A 15114-nucleotide genomic window follows, 5' to 3' on the forward strand; every position below is an offset into this window, starting at 1 on the left:
TTGGGCATGTGAAGTGGAGCGGTAATTTTCTGTTCTTATTCATAAATCGGTTGAAAACTACATGGACAGACGTACTAACGTTTCGGGCTTTCGGTAGGGTGCGCGCGTGTACCGAACGGTTATGAATGTAATCTATAACAGTTAACAGTCGGCTTGTTTAAAGCGCGGAACACACTTCAATCCGAGTTCCCACACGAACATATTAAGTATTCAGTCCATTTTATCACGAAATTCAAACGATAAATGCCGTTTTAACGCTCTATTATGTGACGTGACAGATAGACGCGTATCAGTTCAACTTCAAGCGGCAGCGCGCGGCGCGCGAGTGAACGCGATCATCTCTTCCTAAAGAAATGAATATCTTAAGGTATGTTGAGGATACATTACAACTTACTGAAACGTATCATATGTTGTGTAATCGCTCCATCTGTGTTTCAACCGCGGAAAGACAATAAAACAGCTTGTAAACAAACAATGTCATGTAGAATCACATTTACCTCAGAAGTCATTCAGTGTCCACAGCTGTGAGTTCACTAGAGAGATTAACTCTTTCACTGAACACATGCACTATATTAGCCTATATATTCGTTATATTAGCCTATATATATTCATTATATACCACTTAGCCTGTTAGTGATGTCTTGTTTATTTAATGTATGTTTAAATAAACCTGTCATGAAAATTACAGCCACTAAATGATTATATTTCAACAAATAAATCAAAAAAATAATAATAATTAGATTTACATATTAATGCAAAAACTGCTTTATGTGAAGCTTATGAGTGTTGATTATTATATCTAAAAATAAATAGCAAATGAATTTAGGCTAATAGTTTGGGCTCTGTTGTTAATCTTTAATAGCAATATGTAAGGGCTCCCTATATAGTTTACAGCATTATCTTTAAGAAACTTTTAGTTATAATTGAATTCATTTAAGGACAGACAATTTTTTTTTTATTAAACCACTGTTGAATAAAAATTAATAAAACACAATTTTGTAAAACTGCTGTACCGAATCCGTACCGAACCGTGACTTCAAAACCGAGATACGTACCGAACCGTCAGTTTTGTGTACCGTTACACCCCTAATATATATATATATATATATATATATATATATATATATATATATATATATATATATATATATATATATATATATATATATATTTACATATTGCCCCTTTTTTACATTTGAGCCCCTGCCTCTGAAGAACTCTCTGCACGGCCCTGACAAACATAACTGAGTCCTAAACATATGCAAATCCATATGGGCCCACAAACTGAACTTCCATTACCCACAACCTCACACACCTATACAAACACACAGGATGTGTGAGATTCTACGGGGAAAGTTTTTTTGGCCAGCAGATGCGGAGGAAAAGCAGCACTACCAATATACGGCAAATACTGTAAATGTTATGAATGGATACAACCATAACATCTGTATCAGACCGTACACACTCTGACAGACATGAGCGCAGTGATGAGCAGGTTTTCGGGTGAGAGATCACTTCCTCCCCTGAGGGCTTGGTGATGGCCTGCTTCTGTTTTGACCAATCACGCGCGAGCATTGGCTCACCCCCCCTGCCCATTGGTCATGGGTAATTAATTACCAAGCTGTTCCTTGTTTAGGCCAAATGAATATCAGCAAATGGTTACCATGAAACAATGAGCCCCATCCCAAATCGCTCAATCGTCCACTCCTCTGTGCTTTGTAACACACTATGTAGCGTTCACTAATGGACACCAAAGGGAGACATGAGCTGTGATGTGGCGTACATCCTTTACTACAGATCGTGTTTTAAATCATGTGGACCTCCACTACTGGTATTCAACCACTATGAGCAGGTCACTTTTATTTCTAACCAAAAACATCAGTTGCAAAGATCAAATGTATTCAGGCCGCAGATGGTCAATCAACATTTTCGGGTTCGTTGAGTTGTCCTAGGATGATTCCGCTCTATTCAATGCCTGATTAGAAACCCTACAAAATATTACAATCCTACAAAATCACAATAGCCTACTATGTTTTATGACCATTAATGTCTGTTATATAACAGAGCTGCATATAACCTTATATAACTGAAGCTAAAGAGTGTGAAATGAAACACTGCTTGTTCTTTGTGTTTTTTTTATGATAAGTGCACTAGCTTTGCATTTCAATAGGCGATTAGCCTGTTAGCTTAGCCAATACCTTACACAATTGTTACATTTTGTACATATGTTTTTGTTTAATCAGGCATTACAAATGACTACTGCCTGAGGTCCTAGTTGTACTCAACTGAACAGCTGACCGATATACACACACTTTTGTTTAATATAATGGATCATTGACACATAAAACTTAAAAAAAAAAGCGTTAACGACATCGTTTTAAATCATTTTCTTAGCATGTTCATTTGTTCGGACAGTTGCACCACCTGACATTTTGGGGTTAAGATAACAAAACATAAAATAATATGTGTTATTTAAATGTACTAAAAATGAATTCAAACTAAATAGGTTTTATAGAATAAAGTGATATATGTCATGAATTTATCAATTTATCAAATTAAACTACGAAAGTATTAAAGTATACTTTTATTACATTTAAATAGTGTGAATTTTTGCAATCTTTCCAGATCTGAGTGACTATCCTGAGATGTGTCATGAATGGCAGAAGACAAGGAAAAATAAGACCATTTCACACTTTTTAAAGTCCTCCAAAAACATTTAAAATAGGATTTAAATGACACTTGGAAAACAAATCATTCACAATGCACGTCTACTTTTGAATGGCCGTCAATTTGTGCCCCAAGATGACAAAGTTATATCATCTACCATCAGGGGTTAACTGGACCATACCACCCAGCCAAACCTTGACCCCTTGTCATAAAAATCATTACTAGCTATTATTATGTGTTTGAATGAGTTTTATATTGAACTCCAGAAAAATCTCCGGTAAATCTCCAGGAATGGGATTGAGCATCCCGGCAGTAAAAGCAGACAGATAGAAAATGCAGACCAAACGTTTTTTAGGTGACAGCTAATCTGATATATCCAGTATTTCACACTTCACAAAAAATAACAGCCAAGCAAAATATGGTATTGAACTGCAGTGTTTGGTATGATGATATTTTGACTGTTGTCTGCGCTACATATCCGCTTACTCACAACTTTCTCAACCATATCCTCCATTCCAAAGAGGCAGAATGACATTAAATGACATAATGACATTACACCATTAAATATGCATATCACTCATCTCAGAGACTTATGACACTGTGCATGACTGGACAAGAGCTCATTAAGTCACTGTAACTATCCGTAATGAAGTCATGCGCTGTGATTAAGGCTAAGCTTCAACCATCTTAGTGAACGAGGGACGAGAGCCAAAATTACTCCTATGGTGATGGAGGTGTGAATTACAACAGGTGCACATTGATAAACTGGTAAATCATCACCATGGGAGGGGTGGGGGGATCAAAACACACACATGCACTCTCAGCTGTAACTTGCCTGTTTGCAAACTGACCTGTGCCATAAGGTATATTCCTTTTGACCCGATTACACAGATGAACTCTGTTAAATGCGCCCATTACACACACGCTGGAACCAAATCCCCTTAATTTGTTAGTCAATACTGTTAAAGCCGATGAGAAAAGACCAGTGCAGGATAATGACCTCCATGTCATGTCAATCCATCTCTCCTACCGCCACAAACACTTTCACACACACGCACACATTTGTGCACTTGAACAGACAACACGTTCAACTGTAACCAGTTTTATCTGACAGTATACTGCTGTACACAAATTAAAACCAAAACAAAATTAAAACACACTTTCAATTGTATTCACTTTAGCGCTTTTTCTTTATATGTCTGTTTTTTCTTGATATTTTATCGGTTGTTTTGTGCATATAGCGACCTATTAGAGCAACATGATTCTGGATCAATTCATGACTTTCTTTGCTTCAAATAGAGATCATGATTCTCCCATGATTCTGAACAGACAACTGAACAAAATAGCATGTCATTTACTAGAGGTTCTGACAAAATGTTAATTGCTGCAGTCTATTTAAAAAAAAAAATCTGTTTAAATGAATGATTGATTCAATGACTCGCTCATAATACTTCACTTGTTTTTTAACGAATTTCTTGAGTAAATGATTCAATGACAGTCAACAACAATCACTTGTCGGCACCTACACTGAAAAAAATGATTATGGCCCGATTAAATTAAGCATAATTAATTTGTGCTCGTTTAAATAATTTAAATTTAGTTTTTTGATTTTAATGAAAAAAAATGAATTGGTTTTATGGGAATTGCATGTATTTTTGTTTAAATTGAGATCAAATAAATTGATTGCGACCACAATAAAAAAATGAAGTAAATTCAACAAATCATTTTTTTCAGTGTACTGGTGCAACAATGTAATTGATACGATCTTTATATTTGAAGCGTCAAACCGTGATGTGCTCTATTTTGATCGCTGCCATAGATGTGTCTCTATCCGATCTATAAAATTGTATAACAGTAAAAGCAGTGATAATTTGAATATTTGTAACACAGAAATAATGATACTGTGTAGTTGAAAAGATTGTTTCTTTTAACGATTAATCATGTGTTATAACAAAAAATCAGGTAATTACAGTAAATATGTTGTCCTATTAAGACAAGAGGAATAATATTGGAAATTATCTAATTAGGACCCTTCCAAAATATTGTAGAAATTAAATTAAATTAAATTAAATTAAATTAAATTAAATTAAATTAAATATTTTATTTTATTTTATTTTATTTGATTTGATTTGATTTGATTTGATTTCTATTTTATTTTATTTTATTTTATTTTATTTTATTTTATTTTATTTTATTTTATTTTATTTATTTTATTTTATTTTATTTTATTTTATTTATTTATTTTATTTTATTTTATTTTATTTTATTTTATTTTATTTTATTTTATTTTATTTTATTTTATTTTATTTTATTTTATTTATTTTATTTTATTTTATTTTATTTTATAAAAAATTTTGCCCGGCCAAAAAAAAAAGTGGCTGTTTGGATTTAAATTGGCAAATGCTTAAGAGCCAATGATTGGATCATTATTGCAGTGATTTTTATGTTTCTAGCACGTTATATGTTTGGCAACAGTTCTTCTAACCTTAAATGATGGAGTGTGTAGCTTTTCATTTCTTAAACACCAATTTAGGAAGACACATTATGGCCGTATTCCAGGATGACAATGTCAAGATTGTCAGGCTCAAACTGTGAAAGAATGGTTGGGAGGGAGCATGAAGGATAATTTTCACACATGAATTGGCAGCTCTGAGTCCAAATTCATTGAAAGTCTTTGGGATGTGCTGGAGGAGACTTTACAGAGTGCTGGACTCTTGCATTGTCAATACATGATGTGTAATGAAATGCACCTCTTGAAGGAAATAAATGCTGTGATGTTATTTCCATCAAGAGGTGCATCAATTTTTGGTCAAAGATCTTGTATTGAAAATGCAAGAGTCCAGCACTCTGTAAAGTCTCCTCCAGCACATCCCAAAGACTTTCAATGAATTAAAGGTGTTTGTTCTTTCAGTTTGAGCCTGATGAATCTTGACATTGTCATCCTGGAATATGGCCATGATATGTCTTCCTACATGGCTGTTTAAAGGGGTGGTTGATTATGATTTCACTTTTTAAACTTTAGTTAGTGTGTAACGTTGCTGTTTGAGTATGAACAACCTCTGAAAAGTTATGATGCTCAAAGTTCAAAGCAAAGGGAGATATTTTCTTTTAAAGAAATTCCTTTTTAAATGGGTCATGAATTGAGAAATCAACTTTCCTTTGAGCCTTTGGTATGTGAAAGTTCATCGTGACATAAGAATATCCTGTAAGTTTCAGAGCTGAAAACGTCCTTGTTAGTCAAAGAAAAGCTTTTATAAACACCAGGCCCAGCAAACGAGAGCTTTCACAATATGTGGACCATTGACTTAATAGAATGCGGAAGCACCGCCTCAAGCCCGCCCACCGACTCGTGGAGCTAAACGGTGCGGAATCGATTGTAAACAAGATACAGGTCAAGACTGGATTTGCAGACATATTGAGATTAAAACACAATGTTGTGCCTTCTGTATTGGATCCAACAGGAACGGTGCAACACACTTATGTGAGTAAAACATGTTTTTATATGTGTTAGTATTGCATTGCTACAGATCGTTTGATATCTATTGATTACATACCTTAGCACGCCGTCACAGGCTGGAGAAGGTGTTATTGGTTCATTCGTGATCAGACTCGGACTTGTAACGGCAGCTAGCAAAGCCCAAAGTCCCGGGGCTATGTGCTTTTCAGATGGGCTATCGCGCGCACACGTGTGTGTGTGTGTATACGGTTCGCGGTTATATTCACTAATGATAGGGCGAAACGATACAGAAATAACATTCCAATCAATCGCGAGTGGATGAGAGCTGAATCATTGTGTTTGTTTGATAAAGACATTTTGCGAGCCCTAGCTGTGGGCTGGGCGATTCATTCCGGTTGCCCTTTGCCACGCGCTGTCACTGACAGGGGGAGCAGAAGCTCATTAAATATGCAAATCTTATCCAATCCTAGCCGTGGGCGTTTACTTCCAAGTCTTCAGTGCGGCACGCCCATCAAAACCGACCGTTTTTCAGAGACCCTCAAAACCAAGGCAGAAAATAGCCTATTACTTATTCATTATGATGTTTCTGAATGTAAAAACCACGCAAACGTCATAAGTTGACCTCAGACAATAGTATAAAAAAAAATTAAAAGCCAGTTCATGACACCTTTAAGGACTACAACAAACGGCTGGTAGGGACTCCATGAGTTTCCTCCAGGGTTAGTGACATCACTAACCCTGAAATTTACATAAACCCTGCCCCCGGGAACACGCAACAAAGGGGGTGAGATTATCATGACCGAATATGCTAATCAATGACTTGAAGATAGTTAACTCCACTTCAGCTACATAAATTCATCAACTAACCATTCAGGAACATCTGAATCTGTTGCATTCTACATGTTGTCACTTCTCTCCATCGTCTGACTCTGGTTTGAACACAAAAGGCTGAACAGTTTCATTGCCTGTCTGCATGAGGTAATCAGAGCTGCTAACTGGAGTTCTTGAAGCTCCGCCCCGTGAGCAGCAGCTCATTTGCATTTAAAGGGACACACAAAAACGGCACGTTTTTGCTCACCCTCAAAAAATTTACAATTTTAACATGCTATAAAAAACGATCTGTGGGGTATTATGAACTAAAACTTCACATACACACTCTGGGGACATCAGAGACTTATTTTACATCTTGTAAAAAGGGGCAATCAACCAACCCCTTTAAGAACTGAAAATCTACACACTCCATCATTTAGGGTTAGAAGAACTGTTGCCAAACATATAACGTGCTAGAAACATAAAAAAACAGCCACTTTTTTTAGCCGGGCAGTGTATTATATTATATTATATTATATTATATTATATTATATTATATTATATTATATTATATTATATTTATTATATTATATTATATTATATTATATTATATTATATTATATTATATTATATTATATTATATTATATTATATTAATTATATTATATTATATTATATTATATTATATTATATTATATTATATTATATTATATTATATTAAACAATTTAAAGAACACCATTGTCAATGCTTTATAACACACTGTCCTGTTTCTCTGACTGGAAAGTACACAAAATTCTAGCTCTCGATATTCACTCCTTCACAACAAAGCCACAAAACAATTTAGCACCAACAAACCCACACCACACATTTAACTAACTGTTTCATCATCCATCCCAGAGAGGCTCTTATTGACTATCATCTTTGTTGTTTGAAAACGAACATTTCTAAGTCAAATTTCCCCAGTTTTCAGGATGATAGATTACGGCTTGTTGTTTGCTCAGTCGGTACGCGCGCTAGTTCAATGTAGAGCAGCACATTGTCAGACGAGTTGTGTACACAAGCAAGGTGTCTACAGCGTAAGTATCATTATTTCTGAAACAACGGCTGACACAAAATCAGATTTGCACCATCTCTGTGTAGCAGTTATATCATTGAAAGTCTAGAATGCCCTCGTGTCCCTATGTTCCGTTGCCATGCCAACAGAGGCTCTGTTACCACACCAACAGAATCTCTGAGTGATGCTTCACTCTGAAAGACATTCCACACTGTCCTCATCCCTCTGGTCCCCGTCAATCAACGTCAAGCTTGATTGACAGCTGCTTCGGCCCCACTGACGTGGGTAAAAAACACTGTCACCTCACGTTAATCAGCAGCGGCACATCTTAAGAGGGCGATACATCATCAGACGTTTTCAGATCGACTAACGACTTTCCTGTTTTCCCAGGAATGAGTCTAACGGCTATCAGGAGCGCCTCTAGAGAAAACAGAGCAAGAGAGTAAAAGGCCGTCTGTTTCTCACCCTATTTTCTTACCCTCTCTCCCGTTCTCAGTATTTATCGCTCTTACTCTCTCTTTCATTAACCCACTTAGCTGCCATGTCTGACCCAGACCACAGGCACATTACTCAAACTGGATAGAAGGCAGCACGCCTGCATGAAAAGAAGACAATGCCGCGCTGAGTATCAGAAACGCACACATTCATTAAGACAACAGAAAATTAGAGCCCTGAAAGAAAAAACAGACATGTTGTTACGGCCTTCGAGGAAGTGAGAGAAGGTAAAATGGTAATGAGAGAGAAAGCGAATGTGCGTGCTTAAGAGAGAATATCAAAGATCAAGAATGGCTGGCAAGCTATTCAGATTACTATATTAACATAATTCTTTCAAAATTGTTGCTGCACATTGTATGTAGGCTATCAGGGCTATTAGTATTGACTGGAATTTCACAATTCAATTAGATTTCGATTCACACGCTTGCAATTCAATTCCGATTTTGATTCAATTAGATTCAATATCGATTCAATTGGATATATATGAGGTACAGTACATGGCCGATATTCTCAAGGGAAAAAAATATCTCTCAAGTGCTGAAAACTAGGAACCCAGTAAGTCAATCATAAAAAGTTTAAATGGTGAAGAATATTGAAGAACTTATTAAGTGAAAATATATTATAAATTATAGGCTATTCATTATAATTTTTAATGTTCTTACGTTGAATAAATCCCTCAAGTTTTTATCATTGCCAGCATTTAAATGTTTATATTTTAAAAAACTAATTAGAGTAGAAATATGATTATGTGATTGTAAATTAAGTATTATAACTTTATTATTATAAAAAAAACATCATTGAGTGTAATTTAAATCAGTTAATGTAAATAATCAGTCTGATCGGTATAATCAGTATTATAGTAATGCACCTACTGACTCCCATGTATAGTTTACAGCATTAGTTAAGACATTTTTTCCTCAAGAAAATTTGCCATGTACTGTATCTGATATATATCCACAATAATCGATATTGAATCGAATCATAATCGCAATCGAATCGAAAGCTTGTGAATGGAAATCTAATCGAATCGTGAAATGTGTCAATACCCTAATATTTAGCATATAACATATATTTAGCAAAATGTTCTTCTCTTAACTATCGAGCTATGTGCACTACATGTAACACTACGTGACATATTGTGTACAAGCTGTTTAACTGACATCTTTTCTTGGCTGAAACACTGATTGAGCGAGATATGATACGGATTTTGTTAAGTTGTACTGTATCTTTCAACATACCTTCTGATGTTTATAACTAGCAGAGTGATCTGTCACGCCACATTTAAGAGAGCCAAAATGATTTTCATTGTGTTTCATAATAAAATTGACACATTTTGAAAGTTTGTTTCATATAAAAAGTAACAAAGCACAAAGCTTTCAGAGGAACTCTGAGGTTATTGAGATTTATAGAATGGGAGGTGCACTACAAATATTTATTAATTCGTCAACTGAAAACAACATCAACTAAAAGAGCGATTCTTGGGATTTAAGAATCGACATTGGTTCATCAAAATGAGAATTGACTAAAAACGAGACATTTTTAACCCAATCCTGGTATGTATTCTGTGCAAATTTCATGTATGCATTGAATATGACCAGTTACATTTGCCAAAAATGGGCAGCATATAACAAAGTACATAGTGCTCTGTACTGTATCCCACAATGCAATGCACTCAAGATTTTGTGTGATGAATGAACATAAAATTAGCTATGATTTTTGACTCTTTTATGACTCATTATTAAATTGTACTGCCAAATTTTGTAAAACTTACAAATTTGATTTTAAAAAATTATAATAATACATAAATAAACAATTGTATTTTTATTTTTTTAGGCCCTGCTTGTAGATGTTGCAACTACACAATTCTGTGGGCAAAAAGCATCTTTCTCCATTCTCCAATGATGGTGAAGACTACATTTATTTGATCAAAAATACAGTAAAAACAGTAATACTATGAAATATTATTGCAATTTAATTAAATGTATATATTAATATATGATTTATTCCTGTGATGGAAAAGCTGAATTTTCAGCATCATTACTCCAGTCTTCAGTGTCACATGATCCTTCAGAAATCATTCTGATATGATGATTTGCTGCTCAAAAACAGTTGTGCTGCTTAATGTTTTTGTGGAAACCAGGATATATATTTTTTTCAGGATTCTTTGATTAATAGGAAGTTCAAAAAACATTTATAACAACGTCCATTTCTAAAAGTCTTTACTGTAATTTTTGAAAAATGTAATGAATCCTTGCTGAATAAAAGTATGAACCCCCCTCAAAAAAATCGTACTGACCCCCTAACTTTTTTTAACAGTAAATACATTATTCAGTAAGTAGTTAGAAGTGCTGGGTAGTAACTGATTACATGTAATCATTAAGTACTTGTAATTAGATTATATTAAATTTCAAAATACTTGTGATCAGATTAGTTACTTTTTTATTGATTACTCTTTTATTGATTACATGTTATTCTCACAATGGCAGTCAATTATTCTCAACATTGCATATCTAATCAACTCATGGCAAACACATTCATTATTGTTTGTATTATCACCCAGTGAGTCTTTCAAAACATGTTAAAATGTACAAATTAATGTAATATCATATTTACATGGATTTCCCTACTTTTTTGTCAGCTGAACCTCTTTGACCTAATATATTTACTTGAAGTTTAACCTAAGTCAATAATAAAATGAAGTTGGTCTGATGTTGGTTAGTGGTCACATGACATGCAGTTGAACAAATAAAATATTTCATCTTTTTTAGCAAGTGTTTTATTTTGATACACTCATAAAACCCCCTGCAGTTCAATCAGGAACCCCAGTCTGGGAAACCCTGACGTAATGTAATATTTAATGCACGTCATGTTGTTGATACAAAGAACAGAATATTTTCTTTCTCTTTGTATTTTTATATCAATATGGTGCAAGATTATCCTATTCAAATCAATGTGATAAACAAGTTAGGTCAAAAGTAATCTAAAAGTAATCAAAAAGTAGTCTGATTATATTACCTCAAATGTTGAATGTAATGAATGATGTTACTAATTATGTTACGATACTAATTATGAACTACAATTGTTTTTCATTTGGACTCCATTATATATTCCATTGCGAACATAGCCAGAGATAGCGAGGATAAACAATAGAGAAGAAAGGAAAGCAAAGTTAATCCCTTACCTTGAACATTGCCAGCCCAACTCCCATTCTCTCTCCTCAACTCCTGCATGATGATGTGAGCTGGGTCTTGTCTCTTCCTCTCATAGCCCTGGATGGAGGAGTGACCGACCGTTGAAGTAGTTTGAGGGATTGGTAAGAAAAAGTAGGACTGGATGAAAGTGTTGGTCCCTACTGTAAATCCAGGCTGGATGACTGAGCACAGGCAATCGTTTATCAAATCAAAACTATTAAGAAAAGCCACTCAAGAAAGGTAAGAAAGATGCCTGGCTCACAAGTGAAGACAAAATAAAAGACAAGTAAAACTTGCTTGAGCTATGATGTTCAGTCACTCAAGAAAAGTTTAAAGTCTTGTATCAAACCTAAGAAATGTACGTAAAATTTAAAATGAACCAGGACAAAGTCAGGCCTACATCGGCTACAAAATGTGATATAAAAAGGTGAAAAGAAGATGTTTCTAAAAGTTCACAAGTCCACAATCTCTGGAGTTGCTTGATGCCCAGCAGTCCAGTAGTGAGAGGGATGGAGAAGCGACGTCTGGTCTTAAATTGTCATTGGTTCAAGTATCCATGTACGTCCTTCGCTGGGTCCTTCTCATGACACTATTGGAAGAGAAAGGAAGAGAACAGTATCTTAAGCACTAATGATGTTGAATAAAGATCAAACTTAGATTTGAGATGTTTCTTTTTTCCCTTTTGTCATTTCTTTCAACTGATCTAATATACAGTGTTCAATACTTATTGCTTAACTGATACGTAAATAGATGCACTTTAGTCTATTTCAAGCCATAGAAAGGACAGGCATGTTTCACAAACACACACAGTAACACACTTACAAATATGTACAAATACTTGTGTGATATTTTTACCGTGTTACTTACCAGTCTAACTGTCCTGTGGCATTTCATCATTATTATTTGGGTAATGTTTACAAAAATGTGATACACAAGACAGAAGGCGAGTGCAAGCATTCAAAAACGTAAGACAAGATGGTCGCCTTCCACTGATTTGTCCATTTCGCCCAATAAAAGGCAAGTGAGATGCTTTTTTTTTTCTTTTTGATTGTTTGTTTTTCAAACAGTCCATATATAAGAAAAAAATGTGGGGGAGATGATGAGTTTGAGATGTCTCAAGGAAAGTTTTAGCTGAAACTGAATTTTATTTGAGATTTCAAACCAGTCGCCAAGAGGGAAGCATAAGCACATAAACTAAATAATAATGCATGGGAAATGAAATATCAACATGAATGGAAAAAGGAGATTTCCTTCCATATTAAGTTGTGACACGACGTCACTCCTTGGATCACCACCCCTTTCTTAGATAGTTATATATAAAAACCAATCAAAGATTGAAAAAAAATCCTCTTTTGTAATATTTAGAGGTAAATAGAAGAATATCGTTCAGTCAATCAAAGAAAGCAGTTCTGAATTCAAATGTATAAAATGAAGTGCAAAAGGATCATTCAAGGGGGATAACTGATGGGCTGTAAATAACTTTCAGTGGGGAGTGAAAAGTTTTTCTCTATTGAGATTACAGTCATACACCAGTCATGCACGACACCTAAAAAAAGGGACCCTAAATGAATATAGAGAAAATCAAGAGGTGGTGATAAGAAAAGAAGTGGAGGTGACGGCCTATCCGAAAGGTGTTAGATGAAAGGATAAAATGAGAAAAAGATGGCGAGTGACAGCAGAAAATTAAACACTCAATAAAACGAAGGAGTGACCATAACAGCGCAAATGGACTCGAGCTTGTGAGCAGGTGAAACGAGAGAAGAAGAAAAAAACGACTGCTGCTCTGAAACCTAATCAATATTTTCAGCAAATACCAATTTATTGTTCACAAATCAGGTTTCATGTTTCAACAGCTCAGAGAAGGCCTCCGCCGACGACACAGATCACAAGTTCAAAATGTGTCCAAGAAGCACAAATTAAGCAGTCACGCCAACCTCACCCATCTCTGTCAAAGAATGGAAGCAGAACCTCATCTCAGAAATGTGTCTGCAATGATTTCTCAAATGAAATAGAAGACACTGATGCTTGCACTGGACACTGGAGATGAATGGAGGATGTTTCAGACTGGGTAGCCCAGATGTGTGTGAGTGTTTTAAGTGTGTGTATGTGTGTGTGTGTGTGTTACAATAGAAAGAATGGCAGGAAATAAATGTCTTTCTGTTCATAAGTGAGAGATGGACAGAGTTGGAGAAAAATGGGCATGGAGAAGTGATATTTAATTCTTGACACCTGGCTGTCCATTAGTTTAATGCATGTGTGTATGTGTGTTTTATGTACATGTAAAAAAAGAACACACAAGTACACACACACACAGACAAACAGACCGGACAGACACTAAACGAGCCGTTAAACCTACCTAGAAGAATATTAAAGCATCCAGGGAAAAAAAGAGTGATACGTGAGGGTAGATGGTGGAGGACAAAAGAACTGTTAAAAAAAGAGAGAAAGAAAAAGGATTAAAAAAACTGATAAGGAGATGTGGAGATGGTTTCTGAGTCTCTTTCGTAATTCTATCCAACTTTCATTCAGGGAGCGTCACACTTTTGAGATGAAGGGAGGGATGGAAGGAAGAGGGGATGATGAAAAGGAGGGACAGGTGAAGGAATGAAGGGGGACATAAATAGTCAAAAACGAGTGAAAGAGTAAAAAAAAAAAACTTGCCCCTTCTTTCTCTCCTCTCCTGTCTCGTCATAAATAGACAAAATTATACACCATATAGATGGAGAAATAGATCAGGAGGCAAATGATGGAGAGAGCAAACAAATGAAAAGATGATGTGCCTCCCAGCACCACGATGAGAAAGAAGAAAAAAACAAAACGAAAGAAAAAAACAAATACTCCAGTGCCTTCCGTTTTCCTTCCTTTCTTTTATACAGAAAAGGCAGTCAGTTTGTTCCTGCTGTCCAGTTGTTGCTTTAGTTCATCTCTTTCTTTCTCTTTCACTCTTTTTTCCTCTCTTTCTCTCCCTCTCTTTTGGCTTCTGAAGGAGTCCTCCGTTTGCAGTAAGTAATAGCCCTTTTCCACAGACAGTGACTGAGGCAGAACAGTAGGAAGAGGTGTAACGGTTGCGATGTCTGCCCAAGAATTCCACACAACGAGACTGCTCGCTCTCTCTCTCTCTCTCTCTCTCTCTCTCTCTCTCACACCCCTCCCTTACGGACAGAGCACTGTTGAGTAGGAGGCAGAGGAAGCAGAATGAGAGGGGTCCCTCTACAGGATTACTGCACAACTGAGAGTGAGAAAAAGATTACAAAAGATACAAATTAGTAATACAATTATTCAGTATAAATAAGCAAAAATGTTAAAATATACACAACATGGGATATTTTGCAAAGCATGACATAATCGTAAAGATGGCACAAAAAAGTTTTAATTTACTTGGCTATATGCTGTATGTGTATGTTATTGCCATATTGGCACGCCTGGTAAATATGAGCAAA

At 35.4% G+C, this 15114-nt stretch overlaps 1 protein-coding gene across 1 annotated transcript in view; it reads right to left on the reverse strand.

Annotated features, from left to right (window-relative positions):
• Positions 1-11691, reverse strand: part of grin2bb (glutamate receptor, ionotropic, N-methyl D-aspartate 2B-b) — a gene marked incomplete at both ends in the record, with an annotated part of 135646 nt that extends 123955 nt beyond the window's left edge. Inside the window, one exon of the mRNA XM_079812111.1 lies at positions 11665-11691. Coding sequence (XP_079668237.1) covers positions 11665-11691 — 27 coding nt within the window. The remainder of the gene's footprint in view (positions 1-11664) is intronic.
• Between the last annotated feature and the right edge of the window lie 3423 nt (positions 11692-15114).

The sequence above is a fragment of the Gobio gobio genome (assembly GCF_949357685.1).
Source record: "Gobio gobio genome assembly, chromosome: 3".
Taxonomy (NCBI): domain Eukaryota; kingdom Metazoa; phylum Chordata; class Actinopteri; order Cypriniformes; family Gobionidae; genus Gobio; species Gobio gobio.